Genomic DNA, 24,307 nt, shown 5'->3' with positions numbered 1-24,307 from the left:
CATGAGGACCGCCACAGGAAAGGGAGACCCAGAGTTACCTCTGCTGCAGAGGATAAGTTCATTAGAGTTAACTGCACCTCAGATTGCAGCCCAAATAAATGCTTCACAGAGTTCAAGTAACAGACACATTTCAACATCAACTGTTCAGAGGCGACTGCGTGAATCAGGCATTCATGGTCGAATTGCTGCAAAGAAACCACTACTAAAGGACACCAATAAGAAGAAGAGACTTGCTTGGGCCAAGAAACAAGAGCAACTTTTGTGAAACATCACAGTACAGTTGAAAAATATATGGCAAATAGAAATCCAATATGGATGGTGTTAAGAGATAGATGGGAGGTGTTGAATGGAGCTGAAGGATCGTGGTCCTCTGTAGCTCAGCTGGTAGAGCACGGCGCTTGTAACGCCAAGATAGTGGGTTCGATCCCCGGGACCACCCATACACAAAAAATGTATGCATGCATGACTGTAAGTCGCTTTGGATAAAAGCGTCTGCTAAATGGCATATATTTGATATATTTGAAGGATGGGACTAATAACAACTAACAACAACTAATAACAGCAAGATAACTAATGTAGGGCATGCTGTGTCCGTAATAAGTATATAGGTTATAGGTTGAGAGCTTTTGTGAAGGAGCACAGTTGGAGAGATATGGCATATAGAAGCAAACCGGATGGACATCATGAAAATGATCGGAGCGGTTGAGGGTAGAGGAAGTTCAGGAGTAAAAACAAACAAAATAGAATTATTGTAAAATTGACTGTGTCCAGAAAATGTATGTAGTATGTATAAGCTGGAAGTAGAGGCCTAAGCGTTGTTGTTCACTAATTTACTCCAATTAGGGAAGGGGTGGTGGGGTTGGAAAGTAATAAAGGGAAATATATATTTTTAAAGTGTATGTATATGTATTTATGTGTATGTATGTGTATATGTATGTGTATGTACCGTTGAAGTCGGAAGTTTACATACACCTTAGCCAAATACATTTAAACTCAGTTTTTCACAATTCCTGACATTTAATCCTAGTAAAAATTCCCTTTCTTTGGTCAGTTAGGATCACCACTTTATTTGTGCTTTGCTGGTGACACTGTCAGTGATTTATTTAGAATTCAAGGCACACTTAACCAGCATGGCTACCACAGCATTCTGCAGGGATACGCCATCCCATCTGTTTTGCGCTTAGTTGGACTATCATTTGTTTTTCAACAGGACAATGACCCAACACACCTCCAGGCTGTGTAAGGGCTATTTGACCAAGAAGGAGAGTGATGGAGTGCTGCATCAGATGACCTGACCTCCACAATCACCCGACCTCAACCCAATTGAGGTAGTTTGGGATTAGTTGGACCGTAGAGTGAAGGAAAAGCAGCAAACAAGTGCTCAGCATATGTGGGAACTCCTTCAAGAATGTTGGAAAAGCAATCCAGGTGAAGCTGGTTGAAAGAATGCCAAGAGTGTGCAAAGCTGTCATCAAGGCAAAGGGTGGCTACTTTGAAGAATCAAAAATATAAAATATATTTTGATTTGTTTTTGGTTACTACATGATTCCATATGTGTTATTTCATAATTTTGATGTCTTCACTATTATTGTACAATGTAGAAAATAGTAAAAATAAAGAACAATCCTTGAATGAGTAGGTGTGTCTAAACTTTTGACTGGTACTGTATGTAATTTAGCAGGCATTTATCCAAATAGACTTACAGTCATGCATGCATATATCTTTGTGTGTGGGTGGTCCAGGGAAGCAAACCCACTATCCTGGCATTACAAGCGCGATGCTCTACCAACTGAGCTACAGAGGAATAAACTGACCTTAGATGTCTATGGGCAATTTCATCCTAACATTTGACTCCTAGTCTCATATAGACCAAGAATTTGAGTATTACACCTAATCTCTCCCTACACGTCAGGACCTGCCACTTAAGTATAGTAACCGTACTCCTTTGTTTGCTCAGGGTTCTCCCTTTTTAACCTGAGTTTAATTACAATAGTGCAGCTGTTGCTGGTTTACACAGTGGGTAATATATCTGCCATGTCTCCCTGCCTCCATGGCGCCTGCTGTTTGCGGAGAACAGAGTGCAGGACAGAACCCTTTACTCACGCTACAGCCATAGTCACTGTTACCATGGCAACCATACACTACAGTACAGACTGTACAGACTGACTGTGCCTGTGGGTGTAGGGTGAAATAGCCCCTCTAAGGTCCGTTTTGTGTTTTGGAGACTAATGGTTGAGGTTAGGATATGGGGATGGTGAGCTGGTCCTAGATCAGTGCTGAAGGCCAACTTTAGACCGATGTGTGTCAGTGTGGGACAGGACAGGACAGACATGAGCAGGGTACAGGAATTGTTGTTACTATGGGAACAGGATGGACAATGTTATAAGGATGCAAGGCAGGTGTTATCATCAGATAGCACAGAGACCACAGCGCCAGGAGTTTTCCTGAGCACATAATATACAGTGCATTCGGAAAGTATTCTCATAAGTATTCAGACCCTTTGGTATGAGACTCGAAATTGAGCTCAGGTGCATCCTGTTTCCATTGATCATCCTTGAGATGTCTCTACAACTTGATTGGAGACCACCTGTGGTAAACTCAATTGATTGGACATGATTTGGAAAGGCACACACCTGTCTATATAAGGTCCCACAGTTGACAGTACATGTCAGAGCAAAAACCAAGCCATGAGGTCGAAGGAATTGTCCATAGAGCTCAGATACAGGATTGTGTCAAGGCACAGATCTGGGGAAGGGTACCAAAAAATGTCTGCAGTATTGAAGGTCCCCAAGAACACAGTGGCCTCCATCATTCTTAAATTGAATAAGTTTGGAACCACCAAGACTCTTCCTAGAGCTGGCCGCAAAGCCAAACTGAGCAATCGGGGGAGAAGTGCCTTGGTCAGGGAGGTGACCAAGAACCCGATGGTCACTCTGACAAAGCTTCAGAGTTCCTCTGTGGAGATGGGAGAACCTTCCAGAAGGTTAACCATCTCTGCAGCACTCCACCAATCAGGCTTTTATGGTAGAGTGGCCAGACGGAAGCCACAAATACAACCGAGCACAAACCTAAAAGATGTGAGACTAGTTCAGGTTTCACAACATAAGAATAAATCAACCTACGGACAGTCCAAACCTAATTTCAAACCTACATTCAAATATTTTTGAATGGGAGAAACTCCCCAAATACAGGTGTGCCAAGCTTGTAGCGTCATACCCAAGAAGACTCATGGCTGTAATCACTGCCAAAGGTGCTTCAACAAAGTACTGAGTAAAGGGTCTGAATACTTATATAAATGTCATATTTCAGTTTTAATTTTTAGTTTTTTTTGCACAAATTTCTTTTTCATTATGGAGTATTGTGTGTAGATTGATGAGGGGGGAAAAACAATTTAATCAATTTTAGAATAAGGCTGTAAAGTAACAAAATGAGGAAAAAGTGAAGGGGTCTGAATACTTTCCGAATGCACTGTATATGGCTCTGCACCTGACAAGGAAAATGTCTGGGCCCTAGTTGATAACCTATATAGTAGATATGGGCAGGGCACAGACCTGGGTCGGTACATGTCATTTTGAGTCAGGCAGGGAATATTTCACCGGGAAATATGATTATCTTCAAACCCCAAAATATGATTTTCCCCCCACATTTTGCTACTTTTAAAATGCCCCAAAACCAATAGCAAAAACCTATAAGCAGTCCCATATGAAAAGGAAAACAAGTATTTAATAAACAGCGAGGGAGAGCCCTGTACTTACGTATGGTTATGCATCTTTTCTTATGACAGATTATCTTGTGTAGGGTAAGCCTGGTTCCTTTTGAAAGAAGCCTGGTTAGGAAGCCTTTTTCAGGGCCTGCTCTAGCACTCCATACTAAACCATGGAGAGCCTCTGACTAATGCAAAACTAAATTGGATATGACTCAGCTGGTTTGCTAGTTGAATGCCCTTGATGTTAGTCCTCTCTCTCGGTTTCCTCCTATTTCCTTCCCTTCTCATGATAATATATATTATGTTCCTGTACATATTATTCTCAAATCGTATCCTCTTATATATTGCCTAGTCACTGCATATAAATGCTTGCTTATTTGATTATGGCAGTAAATTGATATTGATGATGATGCCGTTAACATAATGCACAGAGAATATGGCAACCCAGTAAACTGATTAGGCCTACCATACGTTTTTACCAGGTAACTATTACTGAATAATACAAATCTGTCGAGCAAGGCACTTAACCCTAATTGCTCCTGTAAGTCGTTCTGGATAAGAGCTTTAGCTATATTACTCATATGTAAAATGTAAATGTAGAGATTATGGCAACCCAGTAAACTAATTAGGCCTACCTTACTTTTTACCGGGTAATTACTACTGCATAATAATAAGATAACAACCAGTTATACAGTGGTGCCACAGTAGGCAGTACTGTAGTAAATTCAAATATATCTAACAATATATAAAAAAACATAGGTCTTCTAGCTTTTTAAACTAAAGTGCAAGGGCGTGCATCGCTTCAGAGCAGCAAAGTCGACCATGAGCTCTGAATTACTGCAGTTTCCCTCAAAGTCAAACATGCAATTACTCTCTCAACCACTGCTATTCTGGCTCGATGTTAAGTTCAAATACAGCTGTTCAAAGGCCACATACTGTATATAGTAGACTGAAACACACAGAGAAAGACAGAGGGACTGGAAAAATTACAACGGCTTAGAATCAAGGAGGATAGGGATACAGATATATGGATAGAGGTCAAACCCATCTCTTGACCTATTTAATGTGTATGTAGAAGGTCATTTATAAATGATCATTCAGTATATATAGCGGACTGCTCTATCTATCTCTATGGCTTTAGAGTGGGTACAAGAACTGCTCTGCTCTGCAGGATAATCTGTAACAGTAGCCTATAGAGACCTTATAGATTTACTGCAGCCAAAGCTATCTGCTGTTGTTGCTATAGGGCTATTTGATAGCAGTGGGCGGTAATATGCTAATAGCATCAGAGTAGTAGATGGTACTATAGTATGATAGCGATGGGCAGGTGTAGGGTTAGGTTGATGATGATGATGCGGCAGGTAGCTTAGTGTTTAAGAGCATTGTGCCAGTAACCGAAAGGTCACTGGTTCTAATCCCCGAGCCGACTAGGTGAAAAATCTGTCGACGTGCCCTTGAGCAAGGCACTTAACCCTAATTGCTCCTGTAAGTCGCTCTGGATAAGAGCGTCTGCTAAATGACTAAAATGTAAAAATGTAAATGTAATGATGCCACTCAGGTGGGATCTTATCCCAGAACCCCACCCAAGATGCAGTAAGGAATAAGGTCCACCTGTCTGAGTTATGAAACAAGATCTGACCTCCGCACGCACACAAACAGGTACACAGGCACGCACGCACACAGGTCCTCAGATCAGTGAAGCCTGTACAGACATCAAAAGGTGGACAGGTGCCACTTAAACACTTGGATACAAAGGGCTGTGAATGGGTAGCAGAGCCAAAAGGCCTTGGAGCAGGTGGAGGAGTCAGCGGAGGACGGTCACACACACACACACAGACACACACACAGAGACACACCACCCTTCACAGGACAATGGGAGACACACTATTGTTAAGGGTTTACACGCACGCACCAAACACACACACACACACACCCACAAAGAACATTACACAAAGGATTATCCAGGCACACAAAACAAAGAGCAATTTGACAGAAAAAACACTAGCTAAGACAGTCATTATCTAAGAAGAAAGAAGATGCATAAATCATGGTTATGACAGACAGTCTAAACACATGAAAGTAGTCAATAATGTTCACTGTAGTAGTCAATAATGTTAATACCATAATAAAGAAATTCTTAAAATTTCTCTAAAAGCTCCAAACACCACAACAACTCAATCCATCAACTAAGAAAAAACAGGGGGGAATTCTCTTAATGTGAAAATGATTGCAATATGTTTTGCTTGGAGAATAAACCAAACAATTAGGCTATTCTGGATCCGTTATTCACGGCCCATCTGTTTGGACTGTATCAAACCAGGAGCCTAATCACTCATTCATATGTGGCCTATCTTTGGGCACACTCAAGCCAGGGAAGTGTGTGTGTGTGTGTGTGTGTGTGTGTGTGTGTGTGTGTGTGTGTGTGTGTGTGTGTGTGTGTGTGTGTGTGTGTGTGTGTGTGTGTGTGTGTGTGTGTGTGTGTGTGTGTGTGTGTGTGTGTGTGTGTGTGTGCGTTCCTGCATGTGTGTGTGTGTGCTTTTCGTCGGATGGATCCCAATCACCATTCAGTGCCAGAGATTCTCAGGGTACGATACAGACAGGGTAAAAACATGGCTAACCGCGCCAAACTGGAACCAACACAAGTCCAGATTTTATGATCATTATGTTCAGCGACTTAATTAGCTGATCCTTCGTCTCTGTAACACTACATTCACCACCAGCTCATTATATAGGATTGAGGCAGTAGGATTTGTATCAGATTTGACAGAAGTTGGAAGTTGTCTTTGTTTAAGCGTCATATGGTTGAGAAAAACATTACAGTCATTGTTGATATATTCAACACAGTCAATGAGATTGTAAACACACACAGGTGATTTTGACCACTGACTTTTCAATGTAATTGAAATGTCCGTAGCCCCACTCTCCAAGGGTGTCTCAGGGGGAGTTGGGATATGCAAAAAACACATTTCCAATTCACACATGAAATAGCACAAATATAAGCGCCCAGCAAATTCTTCTTCTTCTTTTTCTTTTTCTTCTTCTTCTTCTTCTTATTTTTATGTAGGGATGATGAATTTATGAATACCACACTGTGCCATATCATCCATTCACTGTCATTTTCCAAAAGTTCTGACACTCATTGACCAGAATGATCTAACTCTATCTCTGCTAACAATCACAGACACAGTAGAAACAATTAATCAGGTATCTCAGTCGAAAGGAAATATACTGTACACTTTCCTTTGACCATTAAAAAAGTAAGTTCCAAATATAGTACTAAAGAAATTCATAACATCCCAAATCCACATCGAACCTGGCATGACATCACCAGGTGATGATTCAGTTCAGTTCCATTCTATGTCATGTTTTTCCATGAGTCACTCATCAAACACTCAGAAAAAAGCTGTCCTCCTATTCTAATGCTTAGCGGAAAAACACAAATATGTCAAGCCACAAATGGACAAACAACCCAATTACCTCAGATGATTAATCTTGTCCTTTTTAATTATAATGACCAATCAGAATTAGATCAACGTCATTCTAGTTGCCTGATAGCAACCTGTCCTCTGTGTGCTTGCTTGCAAATGTGCAAGAATATATAGACTGTATGTCTGTGTATGTGTTTACAGTAGCACCACAGTTCCACATAGCCATTCCTCTGAGTTTCTCTATCTGCCAATAGGCACACATGATGCACAATTAGATCCTCTGCTGGCATTGGGCTGAAGCTGTCAATCAGAGGGCCGATGTCTTTCGACAGCGCCCAGTGAACCGTGGATCGCTGGCCGCAGCACAGGAACTCACAGAGTCCCTGCTATTGTTACCAGCAAGCAGGAATTCAGCCGCAATTAGGCCTGGCTTTTTAGGAAGCCCTCAGCCTAGTGCTCTGCGGTAGCTAACAGAGAGAGAGAGAGAGACAGAGACAGAGACAGAGACAGAGCGAGAGAAAGAGACAGAGACAGGACAGAGAGAGAGCTGACTCAGAGGTTTTCACTTGGCTCTATCCTACTGTGTGAATGTTTACAGTGTAACAACAGATTAGTGTTACGTATAGCGTGGCAATGTGTGAAAACTGTACGGTGGAGAAAAATACTATATACAGATGTAGGATCTTAATTTGAGCCAGTTTGCTACAGCAGGAAAATAATCCTGCAGCAACAGGAAATGTTAATTATTATGTGGATTATAATTAATGGAAATGTTTGTAGGTGCTGATAAATTGTTTGTTAGGGCTAATCAAGTCTGAAATTTCAAACTGCAAATTACAAACTTTAGAAGCCCTTTTAAACCTTAAATAAGCTACAAGCTACAAGTGCTGTGCAGGAAAACTCTCAGCAACAAAAGAGTGATCAGATTAAGATCCTACATCTGTAGGACTATCAATATAACCAGGCACATGACTTATGAAACCAGGCTCATTCTATTCTATTCTATCAAATGGATTGAATGAAGGTAACAAAGAAATAAACACATAAGAAGCATACTACATGCAGGAAGGTAATGTGAAGTAATTGTCCGTCAGAGTTGACCTGATATCATTACTCATGATGTTAGTAGATGGGAAAAGCATCTGAGCAGAAAGAACAGCCATAGAGGTCCATTTGTCATGTGTGTATTCTGTACCATTACCTAAAGGGATACTTCGGGATTTTGACAACTCGTGGATATTATTTTTATGTCTCTGTGTCCAGTATGAAGGAAGTTAGAGGTCGTTTTGCGAGCCAATGCTAACTAGCGTTAGAGCAATGACTGGAAGTAAAAACTAGCAGATACCCATAGACTTCCAGTCATTGTGCTAACGCTAGTTAGCAATTGCGCTAGAGCTAGTTAGCAATTTCCTTCAAACTGCACGCAGAGACATAAAAATGGTATCCAAAAGTTCATCTGACTCTGGGGAAGAAGATAAAGGTCCTCATTACCAAAATCCCGAAGTATCCCTTTAAGGTTGAATAGTGTGCATGCACTTAGCATAGGTTAAGTGGGAGCATGTCATTTACATTTACATTTTGATAAAGTAATCCTTCTAACCCCCCCAAATTGTAAAGTGGTTATCCCACTGGCTATAGGGTGAACGTACCAATTTGTGAGTCGCTCTGGCTAAGAGCGTCTGCTAAATGACGTTAATGTGCCCTTGAGCAAGGCACTTGACCCTAATTGCTCCTGTAAGTCGCTCTGGTTAAGAGCGTCTGCTAAATGACTAAAATGTAAATGTAAAATGTACATACGCTTACATACACTTACAGTACTTAGCAGCCAACACAACAGACATGTTGACAACATACGTGGAGCTATAAAACCTAGGTTTGGTTGAGATGGTGCGACTAAAGACTTTAACATACAACATGATGCTACAGTTCTTGCATAAATCCTGCACATATGGCGAATCATATCAAGACCGTCATCCAAAGGGGTACTCCAGGACCAGGACCCATGTTCATGAGGCATCTCAAAGTAGGAGTGATGATCTAGAATCAGGTTCCCCCTGGCCATATAATCTTATTCGTTATGATCTAAAAGACTAAACTGATCCTAGATTATCAATTTTACACTGAGGCACTTTATGAATAAGACTGAGGAGGATTCCCTCAAAGACAACAGCTGCTTGACTTTAAACGTGTGCCTGAACTGCCTCCTTTAATACCACTGTAGCTTGATCACCACTGGGCAGGGTTTTTATCTTACGGGTGGGTGAAGAGCTTAGTCTTACAACCAAAGGTCTGTTTGGGGATTGACCTAACCGCAGGAGTCTACAAACGAATGACTATGGTGAACAACATAAAGATGACTGACTAGGCTGCATCTATGGGTGGAGTTAGTGTGACCATCAAGCATCATGATGTTTAAAATGTTGTTGATGTATTTTATGTCTGTGATAGGCAGGTTTCCATTGACCCAGGTTTATTAGACAAAAGCGATATTGCAACAACAACAAAAATGTGCGACATGTGTAACGGAAACGGCAGATATGGGAGAAACTTTCTAAAGATCGACAACATTTTTATCCGTTGGACAGGTGTGGATTTTTATTTTGTCTAACTTTCTTTATTGCGATAAATGATTATGGAAATGTAATGTCACCGCATAACTATAAAGCTCCACTCCACATGTAATTCTTAATGCCTACTACTTGCAAAATAAAAATGTTCTACTATAAAAATGTTTCTTTGCAGGACAAGGATTGTCCTGACTTTCAAGAATGCCTGAATTGCTTTGCCTTGCTTTTCTGGTTGGCTGGCAAGTTTCACCATCCAATTATTTCAGATCTATAGGAGTGCAAGTTTCACCATGGCACGGACCATGGCGAGACGTTGGCACATGAGAATTATTACAATATGGCAAATATTAGTCAATTATTGCATTCTAGCCTACATACTGGCTTTCACGGGGTATACCTGAGACATGAAACAGATAGGTGGGAGGACATACAGTGGGGAAAAAAGGATTTAGTCAGCCACCAATTGTGCAAGTTCTCCCACTTAAAAAGATGAGAGAGGCCTGTAATTTTCATCATAGGTACACGTCAACTATGACAGACAAAATGAGGAAAAAACATCCAGAAAATCACATTGTAGGATTTTTAATGAATTTATTTGCAAATTATGGTGGAAAATAAGTATTTGGTCAATAACAAAAGTTTCTCAATACTTTGTTATATACCCTTTGTTGGCAATGACACAGGTCAAACGTTTTCTGTAAGTCTTCACAAGGTTTTCACACACTGTTGCTGGTATTTTGGCCCATTCCTCCATGGAGATCTCCTCTAGAGCAGTGATGTTTTGGGGCTGTCGCTGGGCAACACGGACTTTCAACTCCCTCCAAAGATTTTCTATGGGGTTGAGATCTGGAGACTGGCTAGGCCACTCCAGGACCTTGAAATGCTTCTTACGAAGCCACTCCTTCGTTGCCCGGGCGGTGTGTTTGGGATCATTGTCATGCTGAAAGACCCAGCCACGTTTCATCTTCAATGCCCTTGCTGATGGAAGGAGGTTTTCACTCAAAATCTCACGATACATGGCCCCATTCATTCTTTCCTTTACACGGATCAGTCGTCCTGGTCCCTTTGCAGAAAGACAGCCCCAAAGCATGATGTTTCCACCCCCATGCTTCACAGTAGGTATGGTCTTCTTTGGATGCAACTCAGCATTCTTTGTCCTCCAAACACGACGAGTTGAGTTTTTACCAAAAAGTTATATTTTGGTTTCATCTGACCATATGACATTCTCCCAATCCTCTTCTGGATCATCCAAATGCACTCTAGCAAACTTCAGACGGGCCTGGACATGTACTGGCTTAAGCAGGGGGACACGTCTGGCACTGCAGGATTTGAGTCCCTGGCGGCGTAGTGTGTTACTGATGGTAGGCTTTGTTACTTTGGTCCCAGCTCTCTGCAGGTCATTCACTAGGTCCCCCCGTGTGGTTCTGGGATTTTTGCTCACCGTTCTTGTGATCATTTTGACCCCACGGGGTGAGATCTTGCATGGAGCCCCAGATCGAGGGAGATTATCAGTGGTCTTGTATGTCTTCCATTTCCTAATAATTGCTCCCACAGTTGATTTCTTCAAACCAAGCTGCTTACCTATTGCAGATTCAGTCTTCCCAGCCTGGTGCAGGTCTACAATTTTGTTTCTGGTGTCCTTTGACAGCTCTTTGGTCTTGGCCATAGTGGAGTTTGGAGTGTGACTGTTTGAGGTTGTGGACAGGTGTCTTTTATACTGATAACAAGTTCAAACAGGTGCCATTAATACAGGTAACGAGTGGAGGACAGAGGAGCCTCTTAAAGAAGAAGTTACAGGTCTGTGAGAGCCAGAAATCTTGCTTGTTTGTAGGTGACCAAATACTTATTTTCCACCATAATTAGAAAATAAATTCATAAAAAATCCTACAATGTGATTTTCTGGAATCTTTTTCCTCAATTTGTCTGTCATAGTTGACGTGTACCTATGATGAAAATTACAGGCCTCTCTCATCTTTCTAAGTGGGAGAACTTGCACAATTGGTGGCTGACTAAATACTTTTTTTCCCCACTGTACAGACTGTCGCCAATTTATTAATGCGCAATTTGTCTAAATGGGTAATGGAAACACTTCAACCACTACATTTTTATTCCACACTGTACGTTTTTGCAAAAAAGTTATTTTTTTAGGTGTGACATTACGTCCAGCTGTTTTTATCGACACAAAATAGTTACATGGAAACTCTGTTGCATCTATTTTCTATGCAAACGTTCTAAATGCTGACAAAAAATCACTGGACAGGTTAATGGAAACATACTGTAGCTAATGTCATTGAATGAAGCCAAAGGCACATTTCCACACTGTGTGGACAATCTATCTACAGTACGTTGATCCAACCCACCAGAGTATCTTGTTGACATAAACTGTTGACTCTAGCCACAACCCGTAGATATTCCACAGTGTAATTCCACAGCTTATGAAGCCTTAATACAGGTTCATAGCAGGCTTCTAAAGGTTTATAACATGCTTATGAATCACAAAGCATGCATAAAGCAAGTTACTGTTCACAGAAGACGACAGGGACATCTTGTGCTTGTATCCATGTTGTACAGTAAATGTATCTTAGTTGGGATCTGGATTCAGAGATTGGCAGATGTACAGTGTTGCTTTGAAGTAGTTAAAATAACAAACCAGATTGATATCTAGGTCAGGTTTACATTCCTCCTCCTCTCAATACATCTAGAACAGTGCTGTAAGTGTAAATATAATGTAGGGGTTTTCCTGCATAGGAAACTGAGGCACCACCTAAGCCCTTTTTTGAGCCAGGAAAAACCCTGAAATATTAATGAAGTATTACTTCATTAAATAAGAGACCACTGCTGACACAGTGATGTATAGTGAGTAACATTGCAAGTTAAGCAAGTAGGTCTGGAACTATTGTCCTACATCAATCAGTAAGTTACATTACTAAGATGACTATGCTTGACAGCGACTAGAAGCTCAAAGTTGTCTCCGTGGCTAGGATGAGGAATGTACATGTGCAGTAGTATCAAATGTCAATACCATAAATGGAAATATAGATGAGTAATGTTGATAATATTCAAAACGTGAGCCAGGTCTCTGTGGATGAGCCTGACCGGGAGCCTAACTGCTGTGCTGCTGTGTTGCCTGCCTGCTATGGGCCCTGTGCTGTGCAGACCTGGGTTCAAATACTATTTGAAATCATTTAAATGCCTTATACATGTGCTTGATTGAGCTTGCCTGGATTAATGGACCAATATAATAGTCCCAAAACCGTAAACCCCGCCCATCTGGCACTCCAAGCAGGCTAGAGCAAACGCTCAAAGATTTCAAATAGTATTTGAACCCAGGTCTGAGCTGCTGCGTGTGCTTGGTTAGTCAACACAAAGGACAGGGTATTAATGTCGGGGTCGACTTCCCAGAGCCCCTCAGAGATCCAGGACCACCAAAGAGCTCAGTAATTTGCACTAAATTGAAAATGCCTGAGGCTAAGACAAACGTACACACACAACATACAGACAGATGACACACACACACACACAGTCACACACATACAGAACTGTGACACACACACACAGAGACAAAGACACCACAGTGTCTATACAACATAGTAAAGTCCATTTCAATAATACAGAACTGACATATCAGATGTTTCATCTTAGATTAGAACAAATAAGCAAATGTCTGCATCCAAGGCACGTTGAAGAGTGTTAAATGAAGCCTTTTCATTTCTTCAACCATCTCTAAATCAATGAAAACTGTCACAAAAACAAAAGGTACCCAGCCATCAATAAAATCTTGGAAGTATCATTCCCTCTTTCTGCAATTCCACAAAATAAGACCAAACAACCCTATCTGCCATAGCAACTAAGATTTGACGTTATTACAGTAAAATATCATAATCATAACATGAAATCATATTTTGGACCACTCTAAACAGGTTTCTAAATTACTTTGCATCAACTTGGCTAAGTGGCAAGTGATCATGAGCTGTTCATGAATAACATTTGAGATGACGGAGTCGGACAGAATATCTGGCCAAACAGCCAATCTACTGTAAAGAGAAATGGGCCTGAATCAACCCATGCTTCTGAATGAAACTAGAGGTGAACAGAACCTCTGCTTAGACAAAGCAGCAGTCACAACAGTGATGCCCTGCTAGAAGTATAGAAAGTATTAGATTAATTGTTGTAGATAACAGTGAAGTCAGTATAGAACTGGCTCTATCACTGGGTATTCGCACATACAGAGACCTCGTTCAGCAGCACACAGGCCATCTCTGTCTGTTTGCACTGGAAATACCTCACTCCCTTCTCACAATCACATGTGTTTGGCTAGGGCTTCTCTCTCTCCCTTTCTCTCTCTCTCTCTCTCTCTCTCTCTCTCTCTCTCTCTCTCTCTTTCTCTCTCTCTCTCTCTCTCTACCACACACATTTCTATCTCACTCTCTTTCATTGCCTCTGTCTGTCTCTGTCTCTCTCCCTCTCTCTAGCACACTCTCTTTTTCTCTCTCATTCTCTCACTCTCATTCTCTTTCTTTCATTCTCTCTCTCTCATTCGCTCTCTCTCATTTTCTCTCTCTTTTTCTCTCTCATTCTCTCTCTGATTCTCTCTTGCTTCTCTCTCTGGTTATAGGACACTCTTCTCTTTTACTCTCATTTTCTGTCATACCATCTCTCTCTTTCTCTTACTCTCTCTCTCTCTCTCCTCTCTCTCATCCTATATGAACCTCCCTACCCCCCCCCCATCTCATTACACTGAATGCTAAAATGGAAAATCTAGGATAGTGTTTATACTGCGTGGACATGCTCAAACAGTACAATTTAATCTTTTAGATTATATCTTTAAGGCACATGCCCTTACTCCATCTCTCTCTCTCTCTTTCACCCTCTTTCTCTCTCTATTTTCACTGCAGAGACTTAAGAGATCTTATATAAAAAAGACAGAGCAGTGAATCAAAAGACATAGGGATAAATAGTACAACCCCCAAACCCCCAAACCCCACTCTACCCCTCCCTCCCTACAAAATCCCTACCCCCATTTGCTTATGCTCGCTCTCTCTCACACACACATACACAGGCGCACACACACATACACAAACGCACCCACAAGCACACTCACACACACAAACACACACACACACAGAACAGAACAGAACAGAACAGAACAGTATCATTATGCAGAAAAGGACCTGTTAATCTGAATGTGAAAGTCGTTTTAAACTATGGGTTTGAAAGCAGACAGTAAAATTACAATGATTTTATTATAGTGAGAGTACATGTGTATAAACAAGACATGGGTTGAGTTACAGTGCGTAATAGAGGCACAATTACTCCATATAACCACAGGTAGATGATTGCATTCAACACACGTCATGTTTGTGATGGTTTTCTATCCTAAATTCTGTACGTGATTCAATGACGGAAACAATTGACTCTTTTGTGTCATTAAATGAGATAAAAACTCAGTTGAGCGCTTTGGAAGAAACTTCACTGATATTGATAGCGCTGCGTTCATCACCAGTTATACACAATGACAACAATGCCCAATTAAGCTAACGGTAATATAAGCAATAAATGTTTATATGACATTAAATAACTAGACATGTTGTGCATTAATGTTTGTTCCTGTTGTCATTGCTTTCAAATGAATGGACAGAAAGTAATTTTATTTCAGGGCAGTGTGTAACATCCACTTTCTGAAGAGCGTTTTTATGCATCTCCATAATACATTGTACGAAATTAAACAAATAGACTATATTCCTATAGCCTAGTACAGATGCGACTCACCTTATTGCAGTACGGGGAATCGGGATACTGCAACGGTCCCAATAGGGAGGAATTTGTTGATGATAAAGACTGTGGTGGAGGTGGATATACTCTCACGTCCATTTCAGTAAAACATCAATCTCCACACAAGCTTTTCCACTCCGGCGTCTACTTTTGAGTCCTCAAAAGTTGAAGGTACTATAAAGACGGATGGTCGAAGTCGGCAAGTCTAGGGTTGGATGCTAAAAATGGCAAACAGTGATGCTCTCACATGCGTTCGCGGTTTTTCAGGAGAAAGAAAAAACTTATATTATCAACGTATGTCGCACTATGAACGACGGACTTGGTAAACGCTGGTAAAACGGTGTAACTTTGAAAGCTGTAGGCTATCACTCGATTGTTGAAGAAGTTATTGCGCGTCTTTCTCTTTCTGACAGATGCATTTGCAGCGACAGTAGTTCTTTCTATCCAGCGGCTACAGTCATCTGCAAGCGAATGGGGCACGGTAGGATTGCCTGTTTGCTCGCAATTCATACAAAGGACTTTATAGACCGCGCAGGGGCAAGAGCGCAGCCTACTCTACCTAGTAGGCGCACTGGTGAATGTAGCGCCTGCGTCACTTGCATTCGGTTGTAGGCTATATGAATACTTTTATGTTGCCTATACATTATGGTTGAACCCCTTTAGAAAGCCAAAATTAGGACTACAGCTTTGTGGGCACTTTGTGTTAGTTTGGTACACTAGCCTAGGCTACATACAGGGGCTTCATGCACCCATTATTTTAGAGGGGGCACCTGAAACAACTTTTTCCTGCAATATACCCACATAAAAAAATACTACAGTTTACTATAGAATACTATAGTACTTACTGTACAATGCTATAGAATTCTGTAGTAAACTGTAGTATACTGTAGAATCCTATACTCAACACTGTAGCATCCCTCGATCATGTAGTGCTTACTTTAGAATTGTGTAGTATACTGTAGAATACTATACTACACACTGTAGTATCTCTCGATCACGTAGTGTTTTTGATGGATTGGACTGCTAGCTAGCTTTACTGCTAGCTTTGTTGATGCTGTTTTGATTTGAATGTGCTGTCTTTGGGGAGCTCATGCCGGGGATTCCCTCGCACTACTTCACAGGAGAGGCATTTGAACGTAAACATTTATATTTTATAAAAATGTGTTTTTTGGCTGAAATGCCTTCTGGAACATGTGAACTTTCATGTGCTTTAATAACAAACTTGCATTCCAACCGTAAATACGAATTAAATTGTTAAATTACGAGCCTAGTTAGTTTAGCCATGGAAAAAGACAGGAACCTTCCCGCTAGCACTTTCATGTGCTTAAATAACAAACTTGCATTCCAACCGTAAATACGAATAAAATTGTTAAATTACGAGCCTAGTTAGTTTAGCCATGGAAAAAGACGCTAGCCATGATTGGCTGAGATAATGGATGGACTGGACATGCCAGGAGATGATTTTTGATTGGTCTGCCATGTATTATGCTTCTGTCTATAACGTGAGCTGCTCAGTTTGTGTTGATAGTCCTTTTTGCTACTTTTCTCAACAACATTGATGCCCTGAATTTATCAGGCGCTATCAACAGATCAGTTGGAAAAAGTGATGGGCTACTTTCTGCACACGCCACGGTCAGTGTGAACCGGATTGACTTGACACAACGCTGGCCAAACAAGATTTAGCTACAAACAAAACAACGTTTCCAGTCTGCCGTGAAGCGTTCATCCATGTACACGGGTAAGAGTCTAGCTACATTTTCAGATATTATACGTTTCTAATTTTGTCAGAAAGTCGTTTTCATTGCAAGTTAAAGCGTAATGTTCGCTAGCTAGCGAACGTTAGCTTGCTAGCTCCCTAGCTAATATTACATGTATGATCTGTGTAGTAATATTATTTGAATCAGAAATCCATTTGCATTGCTAGTTATAGCCTAATGTTAGCTAGGTAACATTGAACCTAGTTGGTTAGCTCTTTAGCTACCTGCAGAGTCATACTACAACTATGACAATGTTTGTATCGGTAATAGTATGAGTTGGTATTATGCCGGTTCATTGTTAAGCTAGCTAGCTAGCTACATGTCTAAACGAAAGACTCCACTTCGCCAGATGATTACATGATCCATCAAGTTAGCCAGGTGTGTCTGGGGGCGATTACGGACATCTATTGTATTTCATGAACATGTGTACATATCTAGACAATAGTGACTCATCCACTTAGCAAAATGTGGCTGAGGGGTTGTTTTAGCATTTCCTTCACATGACCCATCAATTTAGACAAGAGTGTTGGGTAAGCGTCATCTAATAAAATATGTTTATCTGGACACTTTCTGTTTTTGATATTGCTACTATGCAAGTAACCATTTCACTGTACCATTTACACCTTCTGTATCCTGTGCATGTGACGAATAAACATAGATTTTATTTGATATAGTGTGTGTTTACCAGAGACGGTAAAGTGAAGAACAACATGACCTGCACCAAAGTCAGCTTAAGATATAGGCCAAGGACTAGATAAAGTGTATTTTTACCTGGAGTTTTTCCTTATTTTAGGCTACTACTTTTACCACTTTTAGTCTTGAAATCTTTGGTTGTTTACTAAACTACTCACTCTGTTTAGCACACGGCCTCATGTGAATTCTTAAAGTTCAACCCTCAAACATGTTACACATTTACAGCGAACCCACATTAAAAAATACGACAGTATACAATGGTCTAAATACTAGTATTACTATATTTACATTTTTACATTTTAGTCATTTAGCAGACGCTCTTATCCAGAGCGACTTACAGTTAGTGAGTGCATACATTTTTCATATAGTATTTATATACTATAGTATTCATTGTAGTGTTTTTGCAGACTTTACTGTAGATTTCACTGTAGTGTTTTTGCGGACATGACTGCAGTATACTATAGTACTCACTGTAGCGTTTTTGCGGACATGACTGCAGTATTCTATGTCTATAGTATTTACTATAGTGCTTTGCGGACATGACCAGTATATGGCAGAAAGGGGGTGCAATAGCATTCGGCATGGTAGGCCGAAGCTACAGTACAAGTCAAAAGTTTGGACACACCTACTCATTCAAGGGTTTTTCTATATTTGTACTATTTTCTATATTGTAGAATAATAGTGAAGACATCAAAACTATGAAATAACACATATGGAATCATGTAGTAACCAAAAAGTGTTAAACAAATCCAAATATATTTGAGATTCTTCAAATAGCCACCCTTTGCCTTGGCAGCTTTGCACACTCTTGGCATTCTCTCAACCAGCTTCACCTGCAATGCTTTTCCAACAGTCTTGAAGGAGTTCCCACATATGCTGAGCACTTGTTGGCTGCTTTTCCTTCACTCTGCCGTCCGACTCACCCCAGACCTTCTCAATTGGGTTGAGGTCAGGGGATTGTGGAGGCCAGGTCATCTGATGCAGCACTCCATCACTCTCCTTCTTGGTAAAATAGCCCTTACACAGGTTGGAAGTGTGTTGGGTCATTGTCCTGTTGAAAAACAAATGATAGTCCCACTAAGCCCAAACCAGATCGGATGGCGTATCGCTGCAGAATGCTGTGGTAGCCATGCTGGTTAAGTGTGCCTTGAATGCTAAATAAATCACAGACAGTGTCACCAGCAAAGCACCCCCACACCATAACACCTCCTCCTCCATGCTTTACGGTGGGAACTACACATGCGGAGATCATCCGTTCACCCACACCGCGTCTCACAAAGTCACGGCAGTTGGAACCAAAAATCTCAAATTTGGACACCAGACCAAAGGACAAATTTCCACTGGTCTAATGTCCATTGCTCGTGTTTCTTGGCCCAAGCAGGTCTCTTCTTATTGGTGTCCTTTAGTAGTGGTTTCTTTGCAGCAATTCGACCATGAAGGCCTGATTCACACAGTCCCCTCTGAACAGTTGATGTTGAGATGTGTCTGTGAATTGAACTCTGTGAAGCATTTATTTGGGCTGCAATTTCTTAGGCTGGTAACTCTAATGAACTTATCCTCCGCAGCAGAGGTAACTCTGGGTCTTCCATTCCTGTGGCTGTCCTCATGAGAGGCAGTTTCTTCATAGCACTTGATGGTTTTTGCGACTGCACATGAAGAAAATGTCAACATTCTTGAAATGTTCCGTATTGACTGACCTTCATGTCTTAAAGTAATGATGGACTGTTGTTTCTCTTTGCTTATTTGTGCTGTTCTGGCCATAATATGGACTTGGTCTTTTACCAAATAGGGCTATCTTCTGTATACCACACCTACCTTGTCACAACACAACTGATTGTCTCAAATGCATTAAGAAGGAAAATAATTCCACAAATTAACTTTTAAGAAGGCACACCTGTTAATTGAAATGCATTCCAGGTGACTACCTCATGAAGCTGGTTGAGAGAATGCCAAGAATGTGCAAAGCTGTCATCAAGGCAAAGGGTGGCTATTTGAAGAATCTCAAATATAAAATATATTTTGATTTGTTTAACACTTTTTTGGTTACTACATGTTTCCATATGTGTTATTTCATAGTTTTGATGTCTTCACTATTATTCTTCAATGTAAAAACATATTACAAATGAAGAAAAACCCTTGAATGAGTAGGTGTATCCAAACTATAGACTGGCAGTGTATATCAGGCTAATTTATCAATGACTACACAGTATTGTTTGTCACCATTTTTGTCATCTTGTAAACTTGGTCAGCTGAATCTCTGTGAAAGCCCTGCTGTATTTTAGAAAGCTATCTAGTGGAAGTAACAGATCTAAGTCATTTTGGTGTACTCTTGTATATGTTGATTATTATTTGTCTCCTATTATTTGTGTCCGATTATTTATTTTTCCTCATCAATCTATACACAATACCCCATAATGAAATAGCGAAAACAGGTTTTTAGAAATGTTTGCAAATGTATTTACAAAAAAACTGAAATACTGTATTTACATAAGAATTATGACCCTTTGCTAGGAGACTCGAAATTGAGCTCAGGTACATCCTGTTTCCATTGATCATCCTTGAGATGTTTATACAACTTGATTGGAGTCCACCTGTGGTCAATTCAATTGATTGGACATGATTTGGAAAGGCACGCACATGTCTATATAAGGTCCCACAGTTGACAGTGCATGTCAGAGCAAAAACCAAGCCATGAGGTTGTCCGTAGAGCTCCGAGATAGGATTGTATTGAGGCACAGATCTGGGGATGGGTACCAAAATATTACTGCATCATTGAAGGTCCCCAAGAACACAGTGGCCTCCATCATTCTTAAATTGAAGAAGTTTGGAACCACCAAGATTCTTCCTAGAGCTGGCCGCCCGGTCAAACTGAGCAATCGGGGGAGAAGGGCCTTGGTCAGGGAGGTGACCAAGAACCCGATGGTCACTCTGACAGAGCTCCAGAGTTCCTCTGTGGAGATGGGAGAACCTTCCAGAAGGTTAACCATCTCTGCAGCACTCCACCAATCAAGCTTTTATGGTAGAGTGGCCAGACGGAAGCCACTCCTCAGTAAAAGGCACATGACAGCCCACTTGGAGTTTGCCAAAAGGCACCGAAAGGACTCTCAGACCATGAGAAACAAGATTCTCTGGTCTGATGAAAACCAAGATTGAACTCTTTGGCCTGAATGCCAAGCGTCACGTCTGGAGGAAACCAGGAACCACTCATCACTTGGCCAATACCATCCCTACGGTGAAGCATGATGGTGGCAGCATCATGCTGTGGGGATGTTTTTCAGCAGCAGTGACTGGGAGACTAGTTAGGATTTAATGAAAGATGAACGGAGCAAAGTACAGAGAGATCCTTGATGAAAACCTGCTCTAGAGCGCTCAGGACCTCAGACTGGGGCAAAGGTTCACCTTCCAACAGGACAATGACCCTAATCACACAGCCAAGACAACGCAGGAGTGGCTTCGGGACAAGTCTCTGAATGTCCATGAGTAGCCCAGCCAGAGCTCGGAATTGAACCCGATCTAACATCTCTGGAGAGACCTGAAAATAGCTGTGCAGCGACGCTCCCCATCCAACCTGACAGAGCTTGAGAGGATCTGCAGAGACGAATGGGAGAAACTCCCCAAATACAGGTGTGCCAAGCTTGCAACGTCATACCCAAGAATACTTGAGGCTGTAATCGCTGCCAAAGATGCTTCAACAAAGTGCTGAGTAAAGGTTCTGAATACTTATGTAAATGTGATATTTCAGTTGTGCTGAGTCTGCACTACACCTGTTTTTGCTTTGTCATTATGGGGTATTGTGTGTAGATTGATGAGGGGAAAAAAACTATTTAATCCGTTTTAGAATAAGGCTGTAATGTAAAATGTTTTGGAAAAAGTCAAAGGGTCTGAATACTTTCTGAATGCACTGTAATCTTCTAAGCTTTAATAAACTTTGCTTGTTCTTTATATCTGCCTCTATACTGTTTCCCTTTAGCCTGGAACCTGTCTAACGTTTACATGTTACAGTTGTAATAAACATGTTATATTTTTGCTAAGGTGTTGTCTGGTCTGTTGCGTTGCTCAGAACTGTAAACCCAAATCATTAGGTGGCCTGTCACGAACCTGTCTTATGTTCTGGTTGAGGTGTTCCCGCTCATTACACAGGAACTGGTGTTGTCTGGTAGTTGTGCCATTTTAGTTAACCTTAGTCGGCAGGTGTTACTTCAGTCATGTCCACAAAAACACTACAGTGAATACTACACTATACTACAGTCGTCCGCATAAACACTACAGTGAATACTATAGTATATAAATATAGTAATACTGCAGTATTTAGACCATATTATCTACATGTGGGTAGAGCCATAATTATTATGCCTAAATGCATGTAACATTTATTCAAAAAAAATCATAGGTTATCTAAGCATACCTATTTACCTGTTCAATTTACATTTTAATGAGGGTGTCATTTTTTATAATATACTGTATATATGCCATTTAGTAGAGGCTTTTATCCAAAGCAACTTAGTCATGTGTGCATACATTTTAAGTATCTCAAACTAATATGCCTAGGATCTTACATCCAAAGTACATGTGATTATAACACATATCATCAATACAGGCACATATCATGGCATCATAATTTATACTCATATCATGATATTATCATAAGGTGCCAGATTGCATTTAAACCAAGTAATTTTCTGCATATCTAAGCATACCTCTTGAGCTGTCTGTATCCTCCTGACTGGTGGTTCTTTTTGCTAAAATCTGTGAAAAAGATGGAAAGGAATGTGAGACTTATTCAGTACATTTAGTGATTGCTTGCTTTTCTAAAGTCTAGAAACCTTGCCAGCAGGCATGCCCGCTAAGATAGTTAGACAAGCTACTCTAACTTGATTAATAACCTGAAATGGCTTGATACGAGGTTGGGAGATTGGTAACCTAAAGCCAACTTCATAAAATTGCTATACGTGGCTAGTATTACAGAGAAACAACAACATATCAAGACGGAATCAATAGGCTACATAGCTTAAACAAATTAATTTACAAACATATCTCCTGCGAGTCCTGCCCATCACCGGCAGCTAAAATCAAATCAAATGCTGTGTGTGTCAGTCTACCTGGTTGTCTAGGTCTTTTAATTGAAAGGGGAAACCAAAAAACAGCAGACACTAGGCCCTCCATGGAAGGAGTTTGACACCCCTGCACTAGAGTATGTAGGGTCCTGCCTAGCATATCTTTGCTCCGGGTTGAACCTTGGAAGGAACCACTTACTAGGGTCCAGTCAGTATGCCCCTTCACAAAATACAGCTGACAGATATTTTTTTTAATCAATAGTTAGGATAAAACGTGGGCTTACAAATAAAGTTTTGTAATAATTTAACATCTGAAAAAATAAAAAAAATGGACAAATCTGAGGGGGCACATGCCCTTGTGCCCACTATGGGCAGGATGCCTCTGGCTACATATCAACCTCATATAGCCGGATCTGAGTTGCATCTGAGTGCTAGTATAAATTCACAGTAGTTGCAGCAGTTTATTTCACAATACTTCAACATAATTGTAAGGGGGGAGGGAGTGTTTTGAGGTGTTCAATGTTCAAAGTATGGATTAAGATTGGATTGATGGTGGTAGGAGTGGGATCTACGCCAGTTTGTGAGATGGTGGCCTCAGATTCAAAATAGAGGACTGAGGGATGTAACCACTAACTGCCCCAGATAACGTGGCTGTAATCCCTCTTTACGGGTCTAGAGTGAAAGCTTCTTGGAACAGATTGGTCGGGCTTTCTTATAAAATACGATAATAATGTTTCTCAACATATCATACTAAATGGAGGGACAAAAATGTGTGTTTAGTATGTTACGTCAACCCCTGAGTCCAAGTTGAATTATAACAATGATGTTAGCAGATCACAAGGCCATGGGCCACAATCTCCAAGGTTATGGTATGTACAGTGGCTTACGAAAGTATTCACCCCCCTTGGCATTTTTCCTATTTTGTTGACTTACAACCTGGAATTAAAATTGATTTTGATCTTTGATCTTTGATGCTGATGGTGTTCTTGGGGTGATGAGAGGAGTTGGGTTTGCGCCAGACATAGTGTTCTTCTTGATGGCCAAAAAGCTCAATTTTACTCTCATCTGACCAGAGTACCTTCTTCCATATGTTTGGGGAGTCTCCCACATGCCTTTTGGCGAACACCAAACGTGTTTGCTTATTTTTGTCTTTAAGCAATGGCTTTTTTTCTGGCCACTCTTCCATAAAGCCCAGCTCTGTGGAGTGTATGGCTTAAAGTGGTCCTATGGACAGATACTCCAATCTCCACTGTGGAGCTTTGTAGCTCCTTCAGGGTTATCTTTGGTCTCTTTGTTGCCTCTCTGATTACTGCCATTCTTGCCTGGTCCG

General features: G+C 40.8%; 1 protein-coding gene across 2 annotated transcripts in view; it reads right to left on the bottom strand.

Moving 5' to 3' along the window:
- LOC121535134 (thymocyte selection-associated high mobility group box protein TOX-like) overlaps positions 1–15,980 on the bottom strand; it is a 54,724-nt gene extending 38,744 nt beyond the window's left edge. The window contains exon 1 of one of the 2 annotated variants that reach the window (XM_045206265.1): positions 15,471–15,980. In XM_045206265.1, coding sequence (XP_045062200.1) covers positions 15,471–15,572 — 102 coding nt within the window. In that variant the 5' untranslated portion in view covers positions 15,573–15,980. The remainder of the gene's footprint in view (positions 1–15,470) is intronic. The other variant, XM_045206264.1, reaches the window with a different exon arrangement.
- Positions 15,981–24,307: the final 8,327 nt, after the last annotated feature.

This window comes from Coregonus clupeaformis, chromosome 21, assembly GCF_020615455.1.
Source record: "Coregonus clupeaformis isolate EN_2021a chromosome 21, ASM2061545v1, whole genome shotgun sequence".
Classification (NCBI taxonomy): Eukaryota; Metazoa; Chordata; class Actinopteri; order Salmoniformes; family Salmonidae; genus Coregonus; species Coregonus clupeaformis.
Note: the sequence above shows the minus strand (reverse complement) of the source record. Positions and strands in the feature narration are given on the sequence as shown.